The sequence below is a fragment of the Grus americana genome, chromosome 1 (genome assembly GCF_028858705.1).
Source record: "Grus americana isolate bGruAme1 chromosome 1, bGruAme1.mat, whole genome shotgun sequence".
Lineage (NCBI taxonomy): Eukaryota > Metazoa > Chordata > Aves > Gruiformes > Gruidae > Grus > Grus americana.
The window spans coordinates 92705388-92732184 of record NC_072852.1 but is presented as its reverse complement, the minus strand read 5'-3'; the positions used below and the strand labels follow the sequence as shown (position 1 = coordinate 92732184).

The following is a 26797-nucleotide window of genomic DNA, read 5'->3' as shown; positions in this document are numbered from 1 at the left end:
TTTTGTTAGGTGCTTCTTCTCTGCCTAAAATATAAAGTCCAGAGTGCAGCTGGTGCAAATCCTAGCTATGGATTTCAAGCAAGACAAAGATAGTGTCAGACACTGATCCAACTGAACTAAGGACCCATGTACTTTGGGAGTTGGCTTTGGGGGAAAAATTCTCACACAGATACACAGAAGACGACTAGGGAGAACACCAGCCCAAACACAATAAAACAAAATACAAAACACCAACATATATATGCAGATCAGGAATCAATCTTTCACACTGATCCTACATTCCTTGCATAGCTTTCCATATGCAGAGAATGTGGGATGTGGCCCTTCAGTTAGACGTTTTTGCAAATGAAGAAGGGAAGATTATTTGCAATGGTAACATTTTAAGTTATTTTGGCATCAGCACAAATTACCAGGGGCAGGATCAGATCCCCGCACAAATATAGAAGCTCTCTAGCGAGCAAGGCGGGGATGACAGAACAATACAGCAGATTAATTCTTGTCCAGTGACCAAAAAGAAGGGAAATCCTAGTTCTTACACACTTCCAAAACTTTCATTACTTTTTCAAATAAGAAGAGAGAAAAGACTACAGATTCTATCATCCCCCAAACCAAAGGAACATTGATAGAAAAATCTTTCTCAAAAGGAACCGCCCTTCAGCAGAAATAAATTCTGAGATGGAACCAAAGAAAAAGAAACAACAGAACCTTGGTAAGAGCCAAAAAGAGAACCACATAATTCAGAAACAAAGTAGCAGTTCAAATGATACTGCAGGATGCACAAACTCTAGTAGATAATCTCACAGATGACTTCACAGAGCCCCTTATCGACCCAGGTAATTCTTGATTCCATTAGAAAAGAGAGAGAGAATAATACTAGAAAAGAAAATTAAGAAACATCCTTCCTCTTTTTTAAAATAAAAATCAAGATCATCTCCCCTCCCCCCCTCTATCTGGAAGCAGGTTAGCTAACCTTAACAGTCTCAATTTAAAATAAAATATATATTTTTATATATATTCATATATATAATAAAAGAGAAGATATTAGTGGCAGTGTACGCAAAACAAAAAAGAAAACAAAGAAAAATTACTTTTAACAATCTCACTTTTTTTGTTTTTTTTTTACACAAATACTGTTGTAAATATATTAAAAAAATCAGCATTCTATCTGGTAAACATCACTTTTGCCCCTCTATAAAATTTTGAATTAAAAAAGTCCCAAGAACTCTTTTTTTTTAATTATTATTCCCCTCCCCACCCACCCTCTATTCCTCTTTCTTCCACAAGAATAAATCCTGATGCAATTTTTTTTTTTTTTTGCAAAGATTGTGGGAACTAACCCTTCTCTTGTACCTAGATCCATAGGTTGCAACCTCTGATATCTTTGATTTTCCTCTGTGTTTCTCTTTGCCTTCTGTGAAAGTCCCTCTTGATTGTGCTGAGGCCCTGGGCTCAGCGAAGACACTGAATAAATTACAAAAAAGCCACCGTTGCTCGTTGTCTGAATCTTCTTGGTTTCTGCTGTAAGGTGGTGGTGGTGGTATGGGAAAAGCAGCGGGGAGGGTGCGCCAGAGAGCGTGGGATGGAGCAGAATCCAGGTGAGGAACCTCTGATTCTTTTTCCTCACCCTGCAGGGACTCCACACTATCCAAGCCACACTGCCTCGCACTCCCCTCAGCCCTTTCGTGTGTTTGTGGATGCGTGTGTATGTGAGAAAGCAGACACGTGGTGGAAACCAGCAGGGCCTTGTTTCCTCTGGTTGCTGCTCAACCAGAAGCAAAATATTCCACAGTTCTAACTGGATACTGTGAAGTCCAAAAGCGGTCAGCATTGTGAATTATGTCCATTGAAACACTGCGAGCGGTGTACTTATAACGACAGTAGGCCTTGTAGATTTGTAATATATTTTGTTTTGTTTCTTTTTTTTTTGTAGTGCTCTTCACAAGTGAGAAAAAAGAAATTGGTTTTTTTTGTTTTTTATTTTTTCTGTCTGTTTTTTGATTTTTTTTGTGGTTTTTTGTGTTTGTTTTTTGTAGTAAAGAAGGGTTGTATTTAGAGGCCAGTAGCTAGAGTTCCAACCAGTGGAGCTCATGAAGCACTACCTGGCCTTAAGGCCACCATCCGAGGGAGGCTGGGAAAATTATTATTCACCCAGCCTCCGGAAATGTAATGTACCAGCAGGCAAAAAACAGTTCTTCATGTAGTACAAAAACAGCAAAACGAAATGAACCCAAAAAAAGGAGGAAAATAAAGGTAAAAATGAAACAAAAATCATTTCTTAAATTCTAGTGCCATAGCTTTGTTTGTTGTTTCTATTTTTTTTGTTCATAACAAAGAGAGAGAGAGAGATTCTACTTATCCGTCTGACACATGCATCCTCATGTGGTCGTTGAAATGCTCGATTTGGTCAAACTTAGCTGGACAGACAGAGCAGACGTACGTGGTCCCCTCCGTGCAGGCCACCACCCCGGCAGGGACAGCCCTCGCGCCGGTGCCAGTGGCGCCAGGCGTGCCGTTGGTGGCACTGTGCAGAGCCACATGCCTCTCCAGCAGGGTCTTGTGGGAGAACTTCTTCTTGCAGATGTAGCACTCGTAGGACTTCTCCCCACGGTGGAGGCGCATGTGCACATTAAGGGAGCTCTTCTGGGTGAAGCGCTTGTTGCAGATACTGCACTGGTACGCCCTCACGCCAGTGTGCGTCACCATGTGTTTGATTAGGTAATCCTTTAAAGAGAAGGAGCGCCAACAGATGCTGCATTGGTGGGGCTTCTCACCTGCCCGTTACCAATGAGAGAGAGAGAGAGAAAGAAAGAAAGAAAGAAAAACAGACAAAAAAAAAGATAATAAAATTAAACCACCTCGGTACGACTCTTTGCAATAAACTAATAGTAAGTCTCACATGGGTCTTTGGAGAGTCCAACCATCAACCCAACACCACCATGTCTACTAGACCATGTCCCGAAGTGCCATGCCTACACACTTTTTGAACACCTCCAGGGACGGTGACTCCACCACCTGTCTGGGGAGCTCAGGTTGTTCCTTCAAGTTCACCTAGTAGGCACTGTCAAAGACAGGACAAGAGTTAAAAGGTCCTGGCCTCTACCCCTCGCTTCAATGGCACGGCCTCTCCTGCCTAGGCTCCTGCCTTGTTCCTCGCGCTCATTTCTAGACAGGTCTTAGTCAAGTTACTTTACCTTCCAGTGCCTCCATCTCCCTACCTGTATGCATGGACAAAGCTAGTGATGACTAGATAGCTGGCCTGTGATACATTCATTTTTGTCAAAGCGCTTTAAATTTCTCAGAAGAGAAATGCTAGAGACTGCCAAAGGAATCCAACGCTTTGTAAGAGGTTTACGTTCGTTGCCCCTTTTTCTGGTCAAATCTCATAGCTGAAGCATGGATAAGAGTAACTGAAAAGGGAACCTCAGTACACAGAATTGCCTAGGCCAGCCAGTACCATGCAAAGGGCAACCTAACAGATAAACTTCCAGTGTAACAGACATGAAATTTAAATGATTTGACTGCCAATTAAATAAAACACCTTATCAGGTAAACCAGAGATATAAAATACTTATGTCATCTACCACATTGCCTTGCGTGCCCAGGGCTGCTGTAAAACTGATTCTGGCAACTCGTATAAGTGAACTCTGATCATAGCCAAACAAATCCGTGACTACAGGGATGAAATGAAAAAAATGCTTAGCTGAGCATGTACAATTGGTTTGTCCAGACTACTCTTAATTCCTCCTCATGCTCAGAGTTCTTCTGGGAGACAATGCCTCGGCCTCATGTTTCATGGTATCAGGCAACATTTTCATGATACGTGGCTGTACTGATAATGTAGACAATACCCAACACGCTGCATGCCCCATCAAAAGCTGCTTTTTAATTTGTTTTCTGAATCACTTGTGGTATATTTCAGGTGTGGTAATTCATCATCTCCAAAGCTGTCAGGGAGAGAGATGGTACCACAGCTCTGTAACAATCAAAATGATGCTCTGTTTCACTCACTGAAAAATTATTTTCCTTTGGTCATTCCGCAATTTCCCCTCTAGCAGAGATCCCTCCCCCCCTCTGCCCCCCCAGACATCCTGCTTCCTCCTTTTTACAATCTGTCTGGCACTGTTTTAAATCCTGAAGAGCCAATCTTCAGGGACCAGCACACTCCTGTGGTAATATATCATTTACTCTTTGTATAGTGAGATTACAATACACTACTCATATTCAATTTTAAGAGGAGATAATTAATATGGATCGGATGGGAAGGACCTACTTTTTTATCTCCCCCGAGTCTCCGTTTCTTTTTATTTCACAGTTTGCACACATGATGGTGACATCTGTGAATGAAATCCACATGCTGCTCTTCCTTGCACCAGTGATGAGTCTGTCCCTACTTGGTGAAAGACACTTGGTCAAAACACTTTAAGTCCTTACTTTCCTGCTGGCTTTGCCAAACAGAATAGTGCATTGAGTGTAGACAGGCCAATATGCTTGACACGTGTTATGTGGAGAATGATAGTGTGTCAGTTATAATAATGTCTGATTAACTTACAAGAGACTGATTATATTTACAATGCTCATTTTGCCTTAGGCAATATATGTCCCAGAGTTTGTAATAAGTCAGTCTCCTCTGCTCTAGACCTTGTTAAGACTATGCTATAAAAACACCCTAATTTTTGCCTGCACATGTTTCTAAGATACACTGGGTTCTGGCTTTCTAATTTTAGTTTCAAAACCTTCCTGGGATTTCTTCTCTCCTAAGAATCTCAAAACTTTTCAGGTTTTCTTTTTTGTATGCAAATGGATGTGGTTCCTAAGTGAGCACTGTAGATTCTTTATTCCCATGATTCTTCATCTTGAAGTGCGAGAAAACTTTGCTTAGTGAATTAAATGTGCATGTTTCTCCTTTTGGTTCTTTATTTCATATTTGGCTGGTTTTACACAGCAATGTGGGACAGTTACTGAATATTAATCACAGCGTGATACGTAGGAGAAGGCAATGATGGCTTATAAGGTTCGCTGTCACTGCATGCATTCTAGCACTGTGTTTCCACAACGTTGCATGTCTTGGAGAACATTGTGGGATACATTAAAGCCAGTCTGCAGGGAACATGGAAGAATATCCTTCTCTAGTATGTTTGTGTCCATGTGAAAGAAGAAAAGGAGGCAGGTTTCCATTGTGTGAAAATCTACATCAGAGTGTACTTTTCAGAAACATAAAAACATACAGAGATAGGGAGATTGCTGAATTGTGGTTTATGACTAGAATCCTCCATCGCTTCTCTTGTGAGCCCTCCAAACAGCAAGACTAATTCAAACATGTGCATCTCCCAAATCTTTCTCTTTTTCGTGGATCTTTTCCAGAGCCACTTTACCTGGCTTCTTTTAACAGGGCTGAGGAAAGTCACCCTGACAGTGGGAATAGCTGTCTCCTCTCAGTTTTCATAATGACTCTGTCCAGCACTAGACAATGTGGCAGACATGCTTTCTCTGAGGCTGTACCCATAAAGGTTATTTTCAGAAGGGTTTTCTGAAGCCCTGCCCTCTGTTGGTTAAGGTGCAATTATTCTCCCAGACACTCCAGGAGCCAGTTTGTTCCTAAATGAACTCTGAAATCATTTATCTACCCAAATCTCTCCTTGCCACTATAGTTCATTGTTTTGGGCATTCTCAGACCCACACAAATAAAATATTAATTCATGATTGGAGATGCCTATCAATTTTTTTGGTTGACTTTATGTGTAGGAGCTAGGAATATTTTAGGTCAGGTCTTCCGATATTATTTTTTATCCGACTCCAAACACCAAAGGCAGTGCACAGTGGGGCTGGGGGAAATAAAGCACCTAATCTCAGTGCAGTTATTTGTGAAAAAGCCTTTGTAGCTTTTAGAACAAGGATGCAGGCACGTATATTTGACTGCGTTCTGAAGGGGATATTTTTCTGAATAACACAACACTATCTACATAGTGCTTTAGCTACTCATCCACAACAGAAAGATGGAGAACATAAACAGACACAAAGGGTAATCTTGGGATTCAGGATTCTTGATCCATTTTGTACCAGTCCTGAGAAGCTGACCTTTTTGTATATGTACATGTACATGTCTGCTTAGATGTCTAGAGGAATTTTTCATTTAAGTGATAATTATAAGTAAACAGAAGTTAAAAGTTTACCTATGCACATGGACGTGAATTCTGTTGGATACAATGGGGAGGCATGACTTATGCTCCCCCCATACCTTGGGCAATTTCTCCATGTTCTGCTCCATATATCACAAATGCAGCATTTATTTTAAGATATGATGTTAACAAAACCACTGCTTGGTGAGAGAAATATTTACTCTTTCTCTAAACTAGAATTCCTCTCCAACATCAGAATGAGCTGAGGGCTAAAGCAAGCAAAATTTAGTCCTGAACCCAGGACAGCTTCTCCATGTAAGATACATATATCTCCTTGCTTTGAAGTTTCATAACTTGACAAAGCTAGAAAAGGCAGCTTTGGCTCAGCAGTAAATATGGTTACTTATATCATCTCAAAAAGACCATATACTAAAGCAGTTGCATTTTTAAACAAAAAGGGTTCTGATGTTGCGTTCTACATATATTAATTTTTTCTCATTGAGCCCTATATTTCCGTACTCACAGCTAGCAAAACATCTGACTTGCCAAGAGACAGGGGATCACAGCAATCAGTCTCAGTGAAGTACAGAAAAACTTCCTAAAAAAACCTCAAAATTTACTTTCTTGTAGAAGTATGTGAGATTTAGAAAATATGTGGCAGTGTGTGTAACACCCAGGCCTGGACCTACTGCTGAAACTCCACCAGGAATGAACTGGCCCTAAACTCATACCAATCATCATCACCACTTGAGCTCAAACCCCCATAGCTGTAAAATTTACAGGGGGATGCCCTTTCTTAGTAGATACAGTTTTTCTTTACTGGCTTATTACAATTTCGTCATGCCACTTCTACTTAATGTTGCCTGGTCAGCCTGCAGGGGACGACAAATGCTTACCATTTCCTTGGATGGGTGCAGGACACATTCTACTCCAAGTAAAATGAGCTTGTTTCTGCACCATACACAGTTAGGCTGCTATAAGGGACCTATACATTTCTGCAGGGGCTCAACTTCAATGCAGTGAGCTTGAAAAGTGTTGAGTGATAGCAGCTCCCTGGACAACCTCTCCCTCTTGTTTGTGCTGGGGGCTGGCAGGTTGGGAAACGGAATCTAAGTCCATGTTTGTCCAGGACTTTCTCTGGCTTCATGTATAAGCCAAAGGGACGTACTCTTACCTGTGTGTACAAACATGTGCTTGACGTAGTTCTGTTTGGCGGTGAAAGTCTTGTTACAGAGAGTGCACTCGTAAGGCTTTTTTTCGCCTTGCCCACCTGCTGTGCTGTGGCCCGCAGATGGGGCCAAGGGCTGTGGGGCTGGCAGCTGGGCAGTAAAGGTTGACAGGCCAGGCTGGGACACTGTCACAAACTGTGTCTGTTGGCCAGCTAAAGGCTGGGGCAGGCTGAAGAGAAAAGGCTTAGGGCCACTGCCAGCAGACTGTGTGGTGAAAAGGGCAGGCAGGTAGGTGTTGCCAGCTGTGCCAATGACCTGAGTGTTGCTGGTCAGAGTCAGTGGCATCCTCAGATTGCTGGTGAGGGTTTCTGTCTGGCGTAAGTAGATCTGTGTGGTTGGCAACGGTTGGGCAACAGTTGTGTTGACAGAAGGCTGCAAAGCCCCCTTTTCGGTGCTATTATTGACTGTGAGCACTTTGCTGTCCATTTCAACGTCATTGCTTCTCTCTGGCGAGGAAGAGTTGGCATCTACATGCTGCTGCTGCTGCTGCTGCTGCTGCTGCTGCGGCTGAGTGCCATCAGCAGGGACATCATTTTGATCTGCTTGAGAAGGTTCTTGCTGCCCATCCCGGCCCAGACCAGCCATAAACTGCTGCTCCATGGAATCGGGCTCAGTACCAATGGAGGAACTGACTCCCGAGTCAAAACTCTCCCCTTTGGGCTCACTCTCAGTGCCTTCTGCTTGGTCAGTGTCCTCAGTGCATTCCTCAGACTCATTGCGCTCAAGGATCTGCACCCTCTGTTGGCCATAGTAGTCATAGTCATCCTCCATCTCCTGCTTAATATGGATGTTGCCCATCAGGGTTTGAATTCGGACAGGGCGTGGTTGCTTGCGGCAGTGTGTGGTCTCTGGAGTGGTGGAGAGGTACCGCTCCATCTGTTGCGACCGTTCGTGGATCCGGGTAATCCAGCTGGGGTCTTCCATGTGATGGTCTCTGGGGAGCCCCAGGGCTGTTTCATGGTGGCTGACCACAGCTCCACTGTAAAAGGAGCGCTCCCCACTGCCATTTTGCATGGAACAGGCATAGAGGGCCGAATAGATCCTGTCCACGCTGTGCTGCGAATGGCTCTGCAGGTAGCCAGACTCTGTGTCAGTGCTCTGCCCCGAGGTGCCTGATTCGGGTGTCCCCCTGGGTGTCTCCTGGCCAGAATCCTGAATCACCGGGTAGACCTCTCCCACATTTTGTGAGACAATCCTTGTGCACTCATCAATCACAGTCTTGATCTGCAGGATGCTGGCAGCTGTGAGGATTTGGAGGGCCTCCGACTGTGAGACCCGCAGCACCCCGCTGTACATGAAGTCAATGAGCTTTTGCACAGACTGGACTGACACCACTGAGGGGATCTCGATGTCGCTGTAGCCCAGCAGCAGCTTGTCCTGGAAGAAGGGGCTGCCAGCCGCCAGCACACAACGGTGGGCGCGTAGCATGCTCCCGTGGATGCGGACCGTCACGTCACAGAAGTGGCCACGGTTGCGCTGCTCGTTGAGGGTCTCGAGCACAGAATTGCTGAAGTTGTGAAGGTTGATGCTATGAATGCGCTCTGTCATCCCCTTGCAACTGATGTTACCTGTAGCAAAGCAGGTGACAAAAAAAAGAGAACAGATTGAGTCTTGTCCTCTGCAGAGTCACAGTCAGGGCATTGGTGAAGGTGACTGCCCACTGGGTAAACAAAAGATTATACTGTAAATATCACATACAAAGGCACCAATAAGAAGACATGATCTCTGTAAGGCTAGAAGTAAACTTTGCTACTCACTTGCAGAAGCTCAAGTCCTGAATTTTTGGACAAAAGCAGACAAACAGGTGTAGCTGGGCCTAAATTCCAACCACATTCTTGAGCCTTGGACTTCCTATCAGTTTATCTGGCTTTAAAAAGCCTAGAGCCAGCCAATTGTAAACACTGAGCACATGGACTAAAGCTGGATTTTAGGCTATTTGGATGTGGACCCATGCCAGAAAAGATCAGATTCTTACTTTAATGACCCTTTACACCAAGTTGTTAACACAAAGAGTCTATATGAAAATGTGATTTCTATCTGGATTGGTATTTTAAGGAATTTGGATCCTGTGTTTTACAGTACCGTTACTTGCATCAAAAAAACTGGCAGTCACTTTGTAAAATCCAAATCTGGTTCAAGATTTAGGCTGTAAATGTTCCTAAAATCCCACGCAGAGTTTTGTCTGGGGTTGTGGTTTAGAACATTTGCTACCCAATAGTGACAAACAGTCCTCTGTAAGAACGCAAAGCAAAAAGTTAACATGAGCTGTCCCCTTCATTTTTAGCATATCCCAAGTTCTGACTGGCACCAGAATGCCATCATATAAAAACAAATGTTCTCCTGCTGTTATTTACTTGACAGAAACTGGAAAATTACAGACATTTACTCTAAGGAAGACTTTGTCTTAGTTTGGCTGAATAATCTAAATAGAGAACAGTTTAGAAAAGCACCTAACCAATTTGGGTACAGAGCCAACATACCCTTCAAAGTTAACTTTTATAAGTGACTAAAAAGTAACTTCTTAAGCTCTCGATCCACTTTTCCCTATCTCCATCTTGCTTGCTCTGTTTTTAATGCTTTTTGATTTCCTTTCCTGTTCTTTACTCATTTTTTGTCTATTTAGATTTCAATGGGCAGAAACTATGGTTTCACCTTTTAACTATGAAGAACCAACTGCCCTTTGAGTGGTAAACAAATAAAATATTATTAATAATTTCTTTCTCTTAGCATTTGTAGTATATGCATCATCTTGGTTCCCAGAAAAGTACACAAAGTAATGGAAAATTACCACTAGTATTACAGGCATTTTGTCTTGAGTATTCCTACCAAAGCTACAACCCCTCTTGCCACAATTACTTGTTAATGTGTGAGAATCCAAAAGTGAAATTTGATAGAGAAGCATGAACTAATTTATTGTCACTGTTTGTTTTTACAGAAATACATAGAGCAAATAAATGGCATTGAAAGCCGTTTCATATACATGCCTTTTAACCCAACAATGTTGCTCTGCACCAGCCTAAAGGGTGCTTTACATCTCATACAGAGGCAGTAGAACACTACTTACTGCAATTTGCAAGAAAATGTGGTGTCCTCCCTGCTCTGCCTTTTCCTTCTCATTTATCCACTCCTGAGAACTCAAGCACCCTCTATTCTGGCGGTTCAAAGAGAAACCACCTTGGACACATGTGGCTATTTTAATTCTCTGAAGTAGCTGAATGATAAGAGGGAAGCAAAAAGGTCAGGAACTGGAAATCCTGATGGGGCCAACCTGTCTGAAGAAGTCTGATGTTAACAGATGTAAACCAGCCAGTATCAGAAGGGTGCTGGTTTCCATGTGAGATCAGAGCACTTGGGGGGATGCTCACACAGCAGAAACAAGGAGGAAACCACTAACAGTATCATGGAGGTTGTGAATTACATCTGTCTTGTTCAGAAGCTCTGCCGGGAAACCTGAGTTTCCTCCTCCGATGAGACTCATCATAGAACTGGAAAAATATCTTAGAAACTGGGAGATTTTCCTTCAAGGGTACTGCAATAATGTACAGAAGAGATGTATTCCCTCCTCCTTCCAGATAAGAGTCCTTCTCCAGAGGCCTCCAGGGCAGTTCCAGATGCTTCCCTTACCAACGTGTCAGATCGCACAAGGATTCAAAATGTATTTACATAAAAAGTCAGAATTCTTGTTCTGAAAGGAAGAGAACTTGGTAAAAGCTTTGTACTGGTGGAGAAACAGAAGGGTGGAAAATTAATTATAAATAGACGACAACTTTTCAAGACCTACTGTTGGCCATGGCAAGTGATTGCATAGCTACCTATTTATCTGCATCTCCCTTTGAGAGGTTGCCTATCAGTACGCTAGAAATTTTTCCATCCATAAGTATTGATCACTACCTGGTTTGACCCTAGGGCTCCCTTTTCGTGTCAACGTGTCTTTTAATACATGCTTCTGGAAAAGGGAATGACCTCTAGTTTATGTTCTGCTTTGCCAAATGAGGAACTTGATAGTAAGAAGAAATATGCAGCAGTCTAACTCAATAAACCAAAAATCCTGCCTTGCACATGCACAAGGTGGAATATTCCACACATACCAGAGATGCTATGGACTAGTCCCTTAATGGGAGCAGGTGCAAAGAAATTTACTTTTTTCCTATGCACCTTGGCAGATAAAATGAATTTTGTGAGTGGAACTCTGGAAAATGCATCCTCAGGACACCTCCAGAAAGGTGTGATACGCACCACGAGACTGGATGACTTCTTAGGAAAGTGAATTCTGCCACGTATCCACAAATCAGGTAGAAAAAGGAGGAAGAGCAAGGTTCATCTGAAAGTTTCAGCAGCCTTTCTCAGGTCCTGGCTGTGGGAAGCAAGAGTTGTGTAGCCACAATGTATTTGGTCATTAGCTAACTTGATGAAAACAGCCAGCTGGGGTTAATTAAGACTAAAAAAGAGGTTTGTATGTATTTATGAGTGTGATGTGAATACCTCTCCTATAGGAACTGATCTAGGTGCTTTGAGGTGTAGGAACTGGTCTGAAAGTCAATTAAGTCACTTCATAAAAGTCATGGAGTATGTTTTGGTTGTTATTGGTACAACAGTTTTCCCTTAAAAAATCCTCTCCTCATTTACTTCTTCAAATGAAATTGGAACATCTACCACTTCCTTCAACTGAGAAACAACTGAAATTCACTCCTTAAGGATAAAACAAAACGGATAGGTGGAAGAGACACGTAACAAATGGTAAATAAGCTAATACAGGTTTTGAGGATGTTCTTCTAGGCCACCTTCCTTGACTTTCAACACTGAAACCCATACCTACCCAAAGAACAGGCAACCAAATAATTTGCAATAGTGTCAGAGATGCTACTGCATAAACCACAGCAGTATAAAAGAGCAGCTTTAACAAATTCCAGAGATTGATCTGCAGCAAAACCCGCTGTCTCATGCAGCTACTCTCCCTTTTTGCAGGAAACTGTATCCAGATCCAAGTTTTGTGGTTGTCCCTCACTGTATGCTGTTCTAAACTCAAAGTCCAAAGGTGATGCACCCCATAAAAGGTGGACTTGCCAATGCAGGTTTGATTCTAAAGTAAATGCCATATTCTGACAAAGACTACCAGAGCCTTGGACAAGTCCAAGTGTGTCAGCTCTTCACAAGACGCAGCTACACACGTGCATACTCACCTACTCGTCACTGCACAGAATGCCTGGCTCAGGAAAAAGACTGCTGTCTCTGGCTCTTCTCAGGCCTGCCACTCTTTTAAACTCAAGACAGTGGGAACCTTTCTGTGAAATTCAAGTGGTCTTTGTTAAGTGCCCCCCTGCCTTTTTTTGTCCAGTAAACATGATGTAGAGATCCCAATGGACTTATTCTGAGAAACTCCTGTAAAATGGTTTTGTCCCCTTTCTGTGAAGCAAGTTCTGATTGGAGGGGTATTCACAAACCATATAGGAAAGAATGGGTGTGAAAATGCAAAGGCCATTCTTACCCAGATGGGCAATGAATAGGCGTTTGCCAGTTCAAAAAAAAAAAAAAAAAGAAGAAAAAAGCAGAAAAAAAGAAAAGAAAAAAAGCCCAGACAACTGCACAGATTATGCACATTTGCAATCCTCCTGGGATGCAATTTGAAGCTGGCATGGCATAAAGGTGAAACATATTACTGTGCAACTTTGAAAAAAGCTCCGTTTGGCCATATGCAAATGTACCGATTAAACTGTCAGGCTATTCACAGAAACACGCATGGAATTCATCCTCAACTAGTAAGAAGGAGCACAACTTGGATGGGAAAGGAAAAAACTTTTGTTGTGTAATACATGACTGAGTGCTTAGATTAGTGTTTCCCTGAATCTCACCCACCCCTCCCGCTGACTTTTATGCTATGGGCATTCAAAAGAAAGTAGATTTTACCATGATAATAACAATCACAACCTCTCCAAGTACACTACCAAAAGGGAAGGCAATGGCAGAAGGAAACAGCAGGCAGTGGACTCCTGGAAGATGCTATAGAAAATGTGCAAGTGCAGCAGTGAGGTATTTCAAGCATGGCTTGAAGGCAAGTTTCTATTCACCAAAGCTACCCCATGCGTAGATCTACATAGAGCTAGAAAGGTATGGCTTGCCCAGGTGATTATTTTGTTTGCCAAACCCATGAAAATTGATCCCAGCAAACACATGATGTAGTACAGCTACAAAGGTGTATGGAATACGGAAGACTGCAGGCTACACACAATTAGCTACGTGTTACATTTTAAAATTTATTTAGTACGGGTTTTTTTGTATAGCCACTAGATGTCCCTTTCTGCAAAGCCAATGCTTTCAGTTTTAATGCTCATAACTGAAAGATATCACAGAATTTTATTTTCTCTAGTGTCCTTTAAAATCACAGTATCTCAAACCTCATTGCACTGTAATGACTACCATTTCTAGAAACACAGTGATGATGAAACCACCAGAGCTACTGTAACTCAGCAGTAGCTCAGTGCATAGTCTTCACCTGAAGCAAAACTGCCTAGGATGCTGGAATCCAAGCTCTTTTCGGAAACTTACTGGGCGGTCTCTCACAGGAATAACTAGCAGAGTGAACCCCAAAGGCTCTGTCTTGCTTTCATATTTATGGGGCAAAGAGAATAATCATCTTGTATCCTTGAGAATTGGTAGGCTTGCTGAGATAGATATAGATTGAGTTTTTGCCTCAATTTGCTGCAGCAGCATTTAGAAAATTGTTTGGCGACCCATCTTACTGATACTTAGAGAAAATTAACTAGAACTAACTTGATATTGTTGCCTAGTTTGTCTTCCTGACAAGCTTCTCAGGCCTTGCATTGACAAGAATACTTGCTTTGAGAGACAGTAGAAAAGTTGGAGGCATTATATCTCGTATAGAATATAGTATCTTTATATTGTTATCATCAAAATGACAAGTGCCTCCCTAGGTGGGAGAACACCCTGGCCCAAGACAAAGATGTGGAAGTTGGGATTGGTGGGCTTTCTTCCTGCTTCTGGAGCTGTTTCTCTGTGCAGCCACTCTCTGTAATCCAGCCACTAGTTCCTGGAATCACCACAAACCTAAGTAACCCGCTGCTGCTGGTGACAAGCATTATCAACTACTCCTTACTCTCTTCCTCTACCATGTGTAGTTTTGGAAATCTTTAATCCTTGGTCTCCACACCAACAGCTGGATGACCACAGCCTCCTGGCTATATCAAAAGGATGTACTAGGTTCTTCAGACAGTCATTTAGTCTACTCCTTTTCCTCATGGTGGGAACAATTTACCTACACCATCTCTTCAAAATTTGTCTAATATGTTTGCAAAAAACAACAATGTGGGGGATTTCCACTCCCTCCCCAGACAGTCTACTATCTTTATAGCAAGAAAGTTTTCCTACTATTTAACTGTGAAACCAATTACTCATCCTTTCCTCCAGCAGTCAGAAAACTATGGACCACTTTCCTCTTTATAGCACTGTCATATATTGGAAGGTGCCTCACTTTCCTTTGTGTATTTTTTCTAGAAAATACAAACTCAGATCTCCCAGTCTTCCTCACTGGTTATATGTACTCTCCTCACTCTTATCTTCTTCCGTCTTCTATCCAGTTTGTCTTTCTTTCATTTAAAATGCAGTGCCCTAAAGTGGATAAAGTACTGTAGCTGAGTGAGGTGAATGGAACAGTTGCCTGAGACACTTCATATATGATACTGTTTAAAGACCTTGCAGAATAAAAAAACCCAAACAAAGCCCTGTTATCAAAACAAAACTTGACATATTTTCCTTAAGAATGGCATGTCTTAGTAAAGAATCCTTAATTTGGAATGAAAATCTCAACTCTTGCATAAACATGATAGTTCAGTGGAAATAGAGCATTTCCATCACAACATATGAAAGCTAATATAGCCCTACAATTTCGATAGGAAGCTTTCTCATTCCCATACATTAGTGTCTCCTGTTCCAAACTTAGTACTATAACCATGGGTGCTTCCTTCAGCTCCAATGACCTGACTTATCCCTAGTGATGAAGTTTTATTTTCTGTTGTTCTCAAGTTAGTTACTCTAAAATAAAACTGGATTAACAGAGCAAAAATTCATATCTAGTGTTTCGATACACAAAATTAGTCCTGCATCAGGTTCCAACTCTCTGGGACCAAATTTAGTGGAGCAACATTTTTTCCACTCGAGGAAGTGACTTGAATTCAAATCCTGAAAACCTGGTAGTGGCTGACTTCTCAGTATATCTCAATGATGCTAGAGAGGCCAATTTAGCCAACACTGCTAGGACTGATTCTCGTGAATATTTGGCCTCATTCTGAGCAGAGGCCTGCAAGAGGAAAAGCTTGTATGGAGTTTCAGGAAAGCAGAACATTTGTATCCTCAGCAGGAGATCTGACCAGGAGCAGCCCTTGCTTTCTGTTGCTTTAAAGGTTTGCTGGAGTTTTCACCCAATCATCTGCTTGAACATCTTGAAAATCAGTATCTCCTTCTATAATATCTATCCAAAACAAACACCAGATGACACTACATGAATTGCCCTAACCCTACCAGATTGTTGTTAAAATCAAAATATGTAGCAGTCTACATTTAACAGGAAGTACTGTATTTTTACCAGCACAACATCTATTAATGTGTCAGTAATATACTCTATGAAAGAAAGAATCACTGTGTTCTGAAAGCTGTCAAACTTCTCTAAATTTCATAGTCTAATAACTACGTTTATTTGAAAGACAGAAATGCATGCACACACAAACACAACCTTATCCTCCAAGGAGCAAACATATCAAGTCGACAAGTAATAAGAAAGAGTTTGCTTCAACTTTGTTCAGGAGACAGGCTTTTTCTGCAGACTGGAGAATGTTCAGCAAATTTCCTATGGACGATTTATTCAGTTAATTGCCCTGTCCTTTTTAGCATCTACCTAATGATGAGATACCCATTTTACATAAAACTGAAGACTAAACCATAGGTGTTCTGTACATAAAACTGCTTCTGTGTCCAGTGGGTATAAATCCCCAACGTCAAGCATAAAAGCCACTATTTCAGCCTGCATGCTTGGGGAGCAGGCAGTGAATCACCTTCCTATGCTTCGCCTGAAAGACTGCGGGAGGAGTCCGTCAGCGCTAATCCTGTTTGCTCTACAATCCGCAGGCAGCAATGTCTGTGCCTCAGTTTGCTTCCCATGTAAAACAAGGAAAGCATCACGCATCCAATTCTGCAGAAGGACTGCCTGCCTTAATTAATCTTAACAAATTGTTTTGCATTCCTTGGTTAAAGAACACTACAGAAAGATCAAGAATTAACTCCATAAGTCTCTTCAAATTTTCTTCTCCAGGCTTACAAAAATGAAGCTTTCCTCTCATGCTACTCTAGTGCCTTGATTCCTTTATAACTCTTTAGGGTGAGCATCCTACTTACGACTGTAAAACACCAGGTAAAAACTAGCTCCAATTCATAGCAGCCTGGTGACCAAGGGTTTCAAACTGTTACAGCACATTCAGCTATTTTTAAGTTAAAGAAATACACCATTTTTAGCCAGGGTATTTACTTTCCCCACTTTCATTCCAGTTTGTATTCTTGCTATTTTAGGAATTCCAAAGATACTTGAGAGTAAAGAGGGCATACTCAAAAGCCATTTTTATTCCCAGGCACGTAGTTAGGGTCCAGTCCAATATACCTCCACTGTAAACACTGGTACACATATACACCCACTCTGTTTCTCTCGGCTCCTCTCTCAGCCCTTGTCTGCAGACCCTCTGCTGCTACAGCCATGGCATCATATCCCCCTAGCACAGACATGGACTACATTGATGGGGGATGGGGTATGCTTCTCCTGCAGGTATCTACAACACGACCAAGCAATACATACTACGTTAACAGAAGAACCACCGAAACTGTCGTCGCAGGTGCATTAACGGGGATTTCAACAGGCTTGCCATATCATTACAAGGGTGTTAATCCCTGTGCCCCGGCCAGCTGTAACTTCTAATTTATGTTAGCAAAAGACAGGCTCACCAAATAGTATTTTAATGCTCTTTTTTAAAATATAAAGGGAGAAAACTGTACAACTGCCCTCTTGTTAATTGGAACCAGAGAAAACAATGTGGCCACATGATGGCACCATTTCCTAGGAAGAGAAATGAGGCTGTCCTCATCCCTTCTTCGGTAGGGAACATTTTCAAGTTCTACACGAAAACTGTTTCAACCACGCTCGCTTGTTCCCCGAGAGCTCCCGCACGATCCTGCCAAGCCCCAGCATGGCCCAACTGTTTTAATTGGCTATAAGTTTAAGGCAGTTTGGCTCTTTAAAAATCTAGGTGCATCTACTGCTAGTTTTCCTTCACAGTGCCAGGTGCCTGTACTCTGCACAAGCGGACCTGGAGCAAGAGAGCCACTGAACAGGGAAGAGGTGAGATGGGCCAGCAATGCTTGTGAAGTTACGGCAGGAACACTCCCCACTCAAAGACTAGGGGGACGCTTCTGGGGAAAAAAAAAAAGAATAAACTTTTTGGAAAATGTAGGCAAACAAGGTGATTTATTTTGCTATTCTGTGCTCTGGATTAAAAGCTTACTGTAGTCATTAAGAATACCTTCACCTGCTTTAAGGGCTTTTGTTTAAATCCTCATAGTCTATTTCAGACTGAATACCCATAAGGAAAGTGAAGAGGGATTGCTTTTGGTCATCTTGCTGTGGTGGACTGTATACACTTATATCCTCTCTCAGAAGCATTGTTTGGGGAGAAGGGGCTGGGGTTGGAGGTGGAAGCAGAGTCTGGAGCAGGAATGAATTAGAAGGATAATAGGTGCAAATATATTAAAACGTGTCTTGAAAAGAGACAATTGTTATTGCATGAACTCTTTCACATTTGCCCTGTATTGTTAGGTTTTTCCCCCCAGGCAGAAAGACAAGGAGGAAAAGCTTATCAGTTTGAGTGTGGTTAAATACAGTAAGCCTGAAAGCCTGTGGGCTTTGGTTAAAAGGAAAATACAGATTAAAACCTCTCAAGATAATTACCTGTTTAGAAGGTTTCTATTCAAGCTAGAATCCTCTACAGGGAGTGTTTGTAGCAGTCTGTTAGGAAAAGGGTGCCATCAGAAACGGTTGGCTCTGGTGGGAGAGCTGAGACCTGCGGAAGAGCACTACTTATACCCTCCATGCTTCCAGAGAAAGGCCTTTCAGTCTAGGAGATTTTGTTCGGGTTGACGGTAGAAACAAGGAATGGACAAAAAACTGTAAATGCCAGTCCTCAGGGCTGGGAAAAGGATTCTTTCATCTCTTCCAGTGGCTGTGTCTCAGCCCTGAGTAGAGGAAAGCTATCACATGAAAATGCTAGATTTTATTTGGTTATTTTTTCCATTTATCTTTTTTATCTACTAGTGAAAGGGTAATTGTTAACTAGTACAACTGGGTGCTTTGGTGAATATTTCAATTTAGAAATATCGTGAGACAGATATTCATACTGTTTTGGACTGTGGCTTCTTTATTTTGAGTTTATGGGATGGGTGTTCAGGCCCGCTTATAATTCAGATTTAAGTATCAGTGGGAAACAGCACATGCCCGCGTCAACAACGCTGAAGGCCACAGGGAAAATATCTGTCCTCAGTGAGACCTCTGGAATCCCTGGGAGCAGACTTATTTCCAAAATCACCTACTTAGTTTTGATAGGAGGAGAAATGGATGGCAGAATGCTTTAAGCTAATAAATGAAGGCAACAAACAAGAACACAGCATTCATGGGTGGCTTGATATGATCAGATGGATCTGTAGCATTCAATGTACATTGTCAGTTCCAATGCCGCCTTTATTTTTTCTTTCCCCTCCCAGGGAAAAGGCCCTGGAATTACATGTATACACAAACATACAGATACTAACAGGTCATACTGATACAGTGCATGAGAGTTATTTCTCAGGTCTGCCTTCAGGCACATTCTACCCTCTACTCAGCCAAAAACATTAGAGAGCATCTGGGAGTTTTACTTTTGAATACAGGGAATATGCCCTGTTTTGAAACACTGCATAGGATCAAGGCACAAGGTATTTTTGTTAAAGTTGACATGGTTTCACACACAGGCATGAAGCTGTGGGGAGAAGTCCCTTGCTCTGTTTTTATTTCTTCTATCATACCCCTTTTCACACAAAAATTGCTACTTTGTGGTTTTTTCTCTATCTGCGTAACATCAATAAATTACACGTTATCACTCCTATCATCTAGTTATAAAGAGCCTTTCAAGATTTTTAATAGATGCACAATATTGCTACACTTACATTTTCACTGGTTAAGAACTCAAAAATAGCTGTTGTGAGATTACTCTTAATTTATACTACTTCTCTCTTGTGGGCTTTCAAGAAGAAGCATTTCACCGCATGTCACAGATTGATACAGAGTATATATTGCGCATCCCAGCCGGGCAGAGATCCTTTCAGCATTTAACACAACAAAGCTGGGTTCTAGGATTTGTTTATCCTTTTTTTCATAGGCACAATTAATTCCTCAAGGAGCTATTTGTGCTGACAGATTAACTAGAGATCTTGAATTCTCTTTGTGTTCCAGTTCCTGAGTGGTAGATACATAAGACTAGATCTCATGTTATTTTAGCCTTGTAAATGACTCCACGGACAATGAAAACAGTCACAGAAAACATAAATGAAAAGATGGCGCAATGGCATTCCCTCTAGAAACAATGATAATTGGTGTCCTCGGGAACCCAAACGCACAGCGCCAGTGAGAACACATCGCTGTGGTCTGCTGTGCACCAGGCTGTGAGGCAAATACCCTGATGCAAATGAAGGCGTTTAGTGGCACTCTCATGGCTTACAACTGACTTTCACCTGTGGAGTAGATCAGACACCACACTTCTTGTGGAAATACAGTGATTTTCCCCCACAACATCCCTTAGCACACTTCATAAATATTAGTAGGCAGTATTAAACAGTACCTTGGTTTTCTGTTTCAGGTTCTCTCCCAGTACCATGTTAAGGCTTCTCTTAAAAAATATTTTGAATGAGAGAGCTCTCCTTGTTTAGCCGAGAACAATACAAGAATTGTTTTGGGTTTCTCTCATTCGAATACTGCTCTGGCCGTACCTTGTTCTAAAGTTACTGAGTGGGATCACAGCACAAACATTACATGGCTACTCTACCATAGGTAAACAAGAGAAAAGAGGAGAAAGTGACTATGGAAGCTTAGATAAGAAGAGCAAAAAGCTCCAGTGCTAGACAAATCACAGTGGTGCAAAAGAACAGAAGGTAACCAAGTTTATTGTTACATCTGTAACTTTGGCGTTGCGCAGTTGCAACAAACAGGCAACTAATGCACCAGTCAATGTTTCTCAAAGCATGGAAGGTGTCTCCCTACAGCAAGCTCACAAAGGACTAACCAAGAGAGATGTAAGCATTGAGTTATGCAGGGTTTTAACAACACACAGTAGGACAAAAGGAGATGTAGATGCAGCTGCTTTAGTTTCCTTCAAGTCACCTGTCAAACACTGGAAAATCTTTTATGTTTGACTCTGCTACATGAAGTGTCCCTCTGCAGACCATATTAGGGAAATGTGGGACGTTTGGTTTAATCTTCTCACCCGATTAGGACAGAGGAGATGACAGCAGTAGCATGCATGGTTAAGACATGAAATAACAATGATTGGCACGATTATGTCTGACATTCCTCAAGCAGATCATATAAAGTGGCAGTTTTGGTATGTGCAACTTCAGGAGGAACAAGTATTGGAAAAAGATGAGGAAGTTAGTCAGAAAGAGTCTGAAAGGAAAAGATAAGGAAGTAAAATCCATAAGATCAGCAGGGAGGTGGTATTAATAATACTTTATTAGAGTACATATGCACATCCAAGGACAACAACAAAAAAAATAAGGAAGCAGAAAACACTACAATGGTTAAATAACAAGGTATAACAGTTCGTTAAAGCTGAAAATGTATCCTTCCAAACATGGAAATCATGCCCAAGTGACACTAATAGAACTGAGCATAGACTGTAGCAGGCTAGATGTAAAACAAAGATAAGGTAGGGTGAAGAGGAAATTTAAAGAAAGAAACACTAAAGGTATAAAGACAAATACTGTAATAAAACATCATTTAAACACATCAGACAGAGAAAGCTTACAGGGCAATGACTGGTACCTAAGAAGTGCTGTAGATCATGTGGATTGATAGATTAAGTAGGCAAATAGTAGACTCAGTGGGTTAGCTAGACTACGCATCTATGAAAGTGGTAAAGGTAATCAAACAGGTTACAGAAATTCTGCAGAGGAATTGACGTTATTGCTTTTATTTTCAGAATGGAGGATGATGGAAGAAGGTAAGCTAGCTCAAGGGGGAGAAGAGGAAAGCACTGTTGCTCAAGGGGAAGAGGAAAGCACTGTTCTGGAGACTATTATTAAAAAAAGATACACAAAACCAACCAACCAAATCCCAAACAACAAAAGAGTACTAGAACATCTTTATACATTGAACAGCGATAGAAATTAATCAATCCCTCATTTCACGAGTGAAGCAGTTGAAACACTCATCCAATATTTAAAGGAAGGATTTATTAGAATACTCACAACTTAAAGAATGGTAATAAAAATCTAGGGGGGGCAGACTGAAGACAGGTAAACTCAGAAACCGACTGCAAATATCTTACTGGACAGTTACAGTATGTCTCAGTGGCTGCAGCAGGACTTACAAATAGAAATATCACAGTATTCTCAACTCAGTCACCTCAAAGTCTTAAGAACAGAAGCTATGGAATTGTAAACAGCAAGAAGTCCTTCTATCCTTTTCTCTGGTACTTAGAAAGAATAGATACACTGAGGACATATGTTCAAGTTCTCCCCTGAAATGATGAAAGATAGAAACTTGCTCGGCTGTTTTAAACCAAAGCTGAAATTATGCACGTTATCACTGAGAGTTCTCTAAATGGAGAGCAGTAAGAAAAGCACTGAATACCACAAGAATTGACAACCTAGCATCAAGCCAGTATTACAGGGTCATCAAATAAGAGAAGCAACATTTAGGATAATTAGACAAATTTCCAAAAACATCTATGTGTTATAAATCTAAGTGATTTATGCATCAGTGAAACTTAGGCTCCAAAGTCACACAGTTGCTTCTGAAAACATACTCACTGACTTCATAACTGAAGTACCATATGCTATTAGTCATTTCTCATGAGAAGAAAAGCCCAAGAGACCAACCTGACAAAACTCACTTAGTGTACTGATTAGGAATACAGAGACCAGTTCCTATCAGTAGTACAACATTTTACACTGCCAATTCTTCGGTGTATTGTGATGGCTTTTTCAACAGAGGCAGGGTGAGCTCAGCTTATAGTTTCAAATACCTGTAACTTGTACTTACTTCTGTCTCTACACAATTCAAGCAACATATATCTGCTTGTGTGAAAACACAAGTCATTCGTGGCTGGTATTTCTTCGATAATCTTACAAACAGAAATATAAACCTACAGGACATAGAAACCACTTTCAAATGTACTGCGAGACGAAAGTATAATTAAGTGTCGTGACATCAGTATCTAAAAACTAGGGATGTCTTTGCTATCAGTTTAGCTTGCTACAGAAAAGGCCTGTATCATTATTATTATATCATTTAAAATAGATATCTAAACATACCTAATTTCTTAGGTCACCAAAAACAACCTAAAAATATTCAGCATTAGCTAACACATACCATACATAGATTAGCAAAAATACAGATGAAATTACTATTGACATACTGCCTGCCTCTGAAAACAAGGAAGCTGGTAGAATTAGGGCCCCTCTCCTCCTCTCAGAGTGGAGATCATTTGAAAGCTCCAGAGCAGTTCCTAGGGAATCACAGCCACAAATTTCCAGAGGCAGAGGGAAGACCATAAGGGCATGTAACCGTTCTCTTCCTGCCACAGAACCTCAAAGAGAAACACAGGAAACCTAAAACGTAAAGATGAGGCCAAACCATCTTAAGATCCATCTAGCCTCTACATCAGACCCAGGCAAATCAAACTTGCTGATTCATGGGAAGGGAATGGTGGGTCCCTCTAGCTGCTCAAGAAAATGAAAACCCAGAGTTTCCACATCCACTTTCAATGCTCTGTGGAGTTCAGGAACCTCGTGATGTTCCCTTTCTGCCCTTCCTCATTATGCTGGAAGACTATCAAGCTACCAAAATCAGAACTTAGAAGGAGAAAAAGAAAACAGACTGCCTTGGAGTTCTCATCTTGTGAAAATGGCAAGATACTGCTGCCCCGCTAGAGAAGCTGGTTGTAAAAGGACATCATGTATGTGCCCATGTACCCGAGTCAGGCTACTGAGGAACATCAAAACAACCAGCAGGGGGATCAGGCTGCTCAGACTGAAGTAGCTCAGGTGGATTTGGACTGGCAATGTAAGGGTGAATTATTTATAGCTCACTGGGCCCTTCAGGCCATCAAGGAAGAGATGCAACATGTTGATGGGCTCAAGATCAAGGGGTGGACTTAACCATGGACACTATAGCACAGGTTATCCATGAATGTGAAACATGCACCATGATCAAGCAAGCCAAGCGGTTAAAGCCTCTGTGGTACGGAGGACAATGGCTGAAATATCAATATGAGGAGGCCTGGCAGATTGATTACATCACACTCCACAAACCCGCCAAGGCAAGCATCAGGTGCTTACAATGGTGGAAGCAACCACTGGATGGCTGGAAACAATCCCATGCCCCGTGCCACTGCCTGGAACACTATCCTGGGTCTTGAAAAGCAAGTCTTGTGGTGACAATTTCATTGGGAATAACTGGCACCAGAAACCGCATGCAGAATGTACTACACCATAGAATTAATCCCTAAATTAAGTTGTCAGACAATGGGACTCATTTCCGAAACAACCTCACAGACACCTGGGCCAAAGAGCATGGCATGGAGTGGGTGTATCACATCCCCTGTCATGCACCAGCCTCCAGGAAAATTGAACAGTACAATGGACTGCTAAAGACTACACTGAGAGCATGGGGTGGTGAGACCCTCAAACATTGGGACACACATTTAGCAAAGGCCACCTGGTTAGTTAACACTAGGAGGTCTACTAATCAAGCTGACCCTGCCCTATCAAAACTTCCACGTACTGCAGAAGGGGATAAAGTCCCCTCAGTGCGCATGAAGCATGTGTTGGGGAAGCCAGTCTGGGTTACTCCCGACTTGGGCAAAGGCAAACCCATCCACGGGATTGCTTTTGCTCAAGGACCTGGGTGCACTTGGTGGGGGATGCAGAAGGATGCAGAAGTCCAATATGTACCACAAGGGGATTTGATTTTGGGTGAGAATAGCCAATAAATTAAATTGTATGATGTTAATTGCTATATAATACTGTATATCATAACTTCTATGGTGGCTATATGCCATATCAATGGTATTACATTAAACAAATCACCCAGATTAATGAAGGATGAACTTTAAGGAAACCTAGTAAAATTCAGCAATGGTGGAATGAGAGTTAGCTTTGGCATGCAACAATCCAACACCTCACACCATCTCTGCTGCCCTGAGGGACTGTTGGAGATGGACAGATGGAGCCCAAAGTTATGGACTAAACGAACTCAATGAACATTTTGTAGGGATTACTAAGGGAATGATATCTGTGTGTATATATCAAAAGACAGGAAAGGTGGTGATCATTAACTGGGATGTATTGCAAAGTGTGGGACCTTGGCATAACATAGATGGTATGGAGTAAGGGGTGGATACTGTTCTGGTTTAGGCTGGCATAGAGTTAATGTTCTTCCTATTAGCTGGTCTAAAGCTGTGTTTTGAATTTAGGATGAGAATAATGTTGATAACACACTGATGTTTTAGTTATGGCCAAGCAGTCAAGGACTTCTCAGCTTCTCATACTGCCCTGCCAACGAGGAGGTGAGGGATGCACAAGAAGGTGGGAGGGGACACAGCCAGGACAGCTGACCCAAACTGGCCAAAGGGATATTCCATACCATATGACGTCATGCTCATTATATAAACTGGGGGGAGTTTGCTGGGGGGGGGGCGCAGCAGCTCGGGAACTAGCTGAGCATCAGTCAGCAGGTGGTGAGCAATTGTGCTGTGCATCGCTTGCTTTGTATATCATCATCATCATCATCATTATTATTATTATTATTATATTACTACTACTACTACTATTCTCTTCTTTTTGTGTCCTATTAAACTGTTTATATCTCAACCCGCAAGTTTTACTTCTTTTTTGATTCTCTCCCCCATCCCACTGAGGGCGAGGAGTGAGGGAATGGCTGTGTGGTTGTTTCAGCTGCTTGCCAGGTTAAACCACAACACAAAGCTAAAAAATGCTGGAATTGGACGAAGTCAGCCATGACAAAGGGTTCAGATGTGGTCCACTGCCAACAGTGTTTATAAAGTGCATTCTATGTAATGAATAAAAACTCCCCAGTCCCTTGCTAAAACATAACTTCAGGAAGTCCTCCCCCATCTCAACGTCTTGCCAACGACTGTTTCATGGATGCTTCAAAAATTATCCATGCCTCGCTTTCCTTCTCAACTTTCATTCCCTACCAGAATCTCAGGTGTTTGCAAGAATTCTGTATTCTCTAAAATCATAGAAACTGCTTCAGCATTTTTCCAATGATCGTCCAACTTGCCTCTCAGTCCCATGGAAATTCTTTGCAAAGATGTTGCCCTTCCCTTGTCTGGAACAAATTCCTTCACAGATGGACCATCCAATGTCTAAGAATAACTTTTTTAACTATCAATAGAGACAAAGAGATTCAGTTGCACTGTTCTCGTGGGATTCCTTTGAGTTTGGACACATCTGTTAAGATGCATACATCAGAGCCTGAATGAAGTTTTTGTCTGATTGTATCTCTGAGAACTCGTGAAAGTTTCTGCCAAAATGATCTTATCTCTTGGCACTTGCAAAACATATATAGATATAGATGCTTTCTGAAGGGCTCTTGAAGTGGCCTATACAGACCAAATCAGTTTAAAAACAGCCAAGTCCTGATGACTTCCTCCCCTCTCAGCAAAATCTTTAGAAGCTTTACCTGAGGCAGTTCAGCCTTCAAATTAGGACCCTATCGACTTTATGCATTCCCTATCCTTAAGCAAGAAAGTATGTGGAAAACTGCAAATAGCACCAATCTCATATGCTTTCCTTCGCTTCTCTGTAACCCTTCCTGAACTTGTGCCTTCATGCACATCCTTCTAGCTTTTTGCACAAACACCTTCCCTCTGGGTAAGCAGCTACATGTTTTTGTGACAGCTGAGTAGACAGAGGTATAACTAATTTGGAGTTTTATCAGTTCACTCTATGACTTAATTCCAAATTAATTCAAAGTGGTGCTTTTTATCTGCCAAGCCCTACATTAAAGCAGGTACCTCAGGAAGCACCTCTTCCTCTAACTTATTTCTCCAATCGCATTGCGTGAGGTAGCATTTCCCAAGACTGAAAGAGGTGGGAACTGGACACAATGCATACTGGGCTCTGGAT

At 41.8% G+C, this 26797-nt stretch overlaps 1 protein-coding gene across 19 annotated transcripts in view; it reads right to left on the bottom strand.

Annotated features, from left to right (window-relative positions):
- Positions 1-1273: 1273 nt before the first annotated feature.
- Positions 1274-26797, bottom strand: part of ZBTB20 (zinc finger and BTB domain containing 20) — a 488423-nt gene continuing 462899 nt past the window's right edge. For all 19 annotated transcript variants that reach the window (XM_054803829.1, XM_054803837.1, XM_054803872.1 and 16 more), the window contains 2 exons: positions 7291-8913; positions 1274-2771 (listed from right to left, as the gene is read on the bottom strand). In XM_054803829.1, coding sequence (XP_054659804.1) covers positions 2353-2771; positions 7291-8893 — 2022 coding nt within the window. In that variant the 5' untranslated portion in view covers positions 8894-8913 and the 3' untranslated portion in view covers positions 1274-2352. The remainder of the gene's footprint in view (positions 2772-7290; positions 8914-26797) is intronic.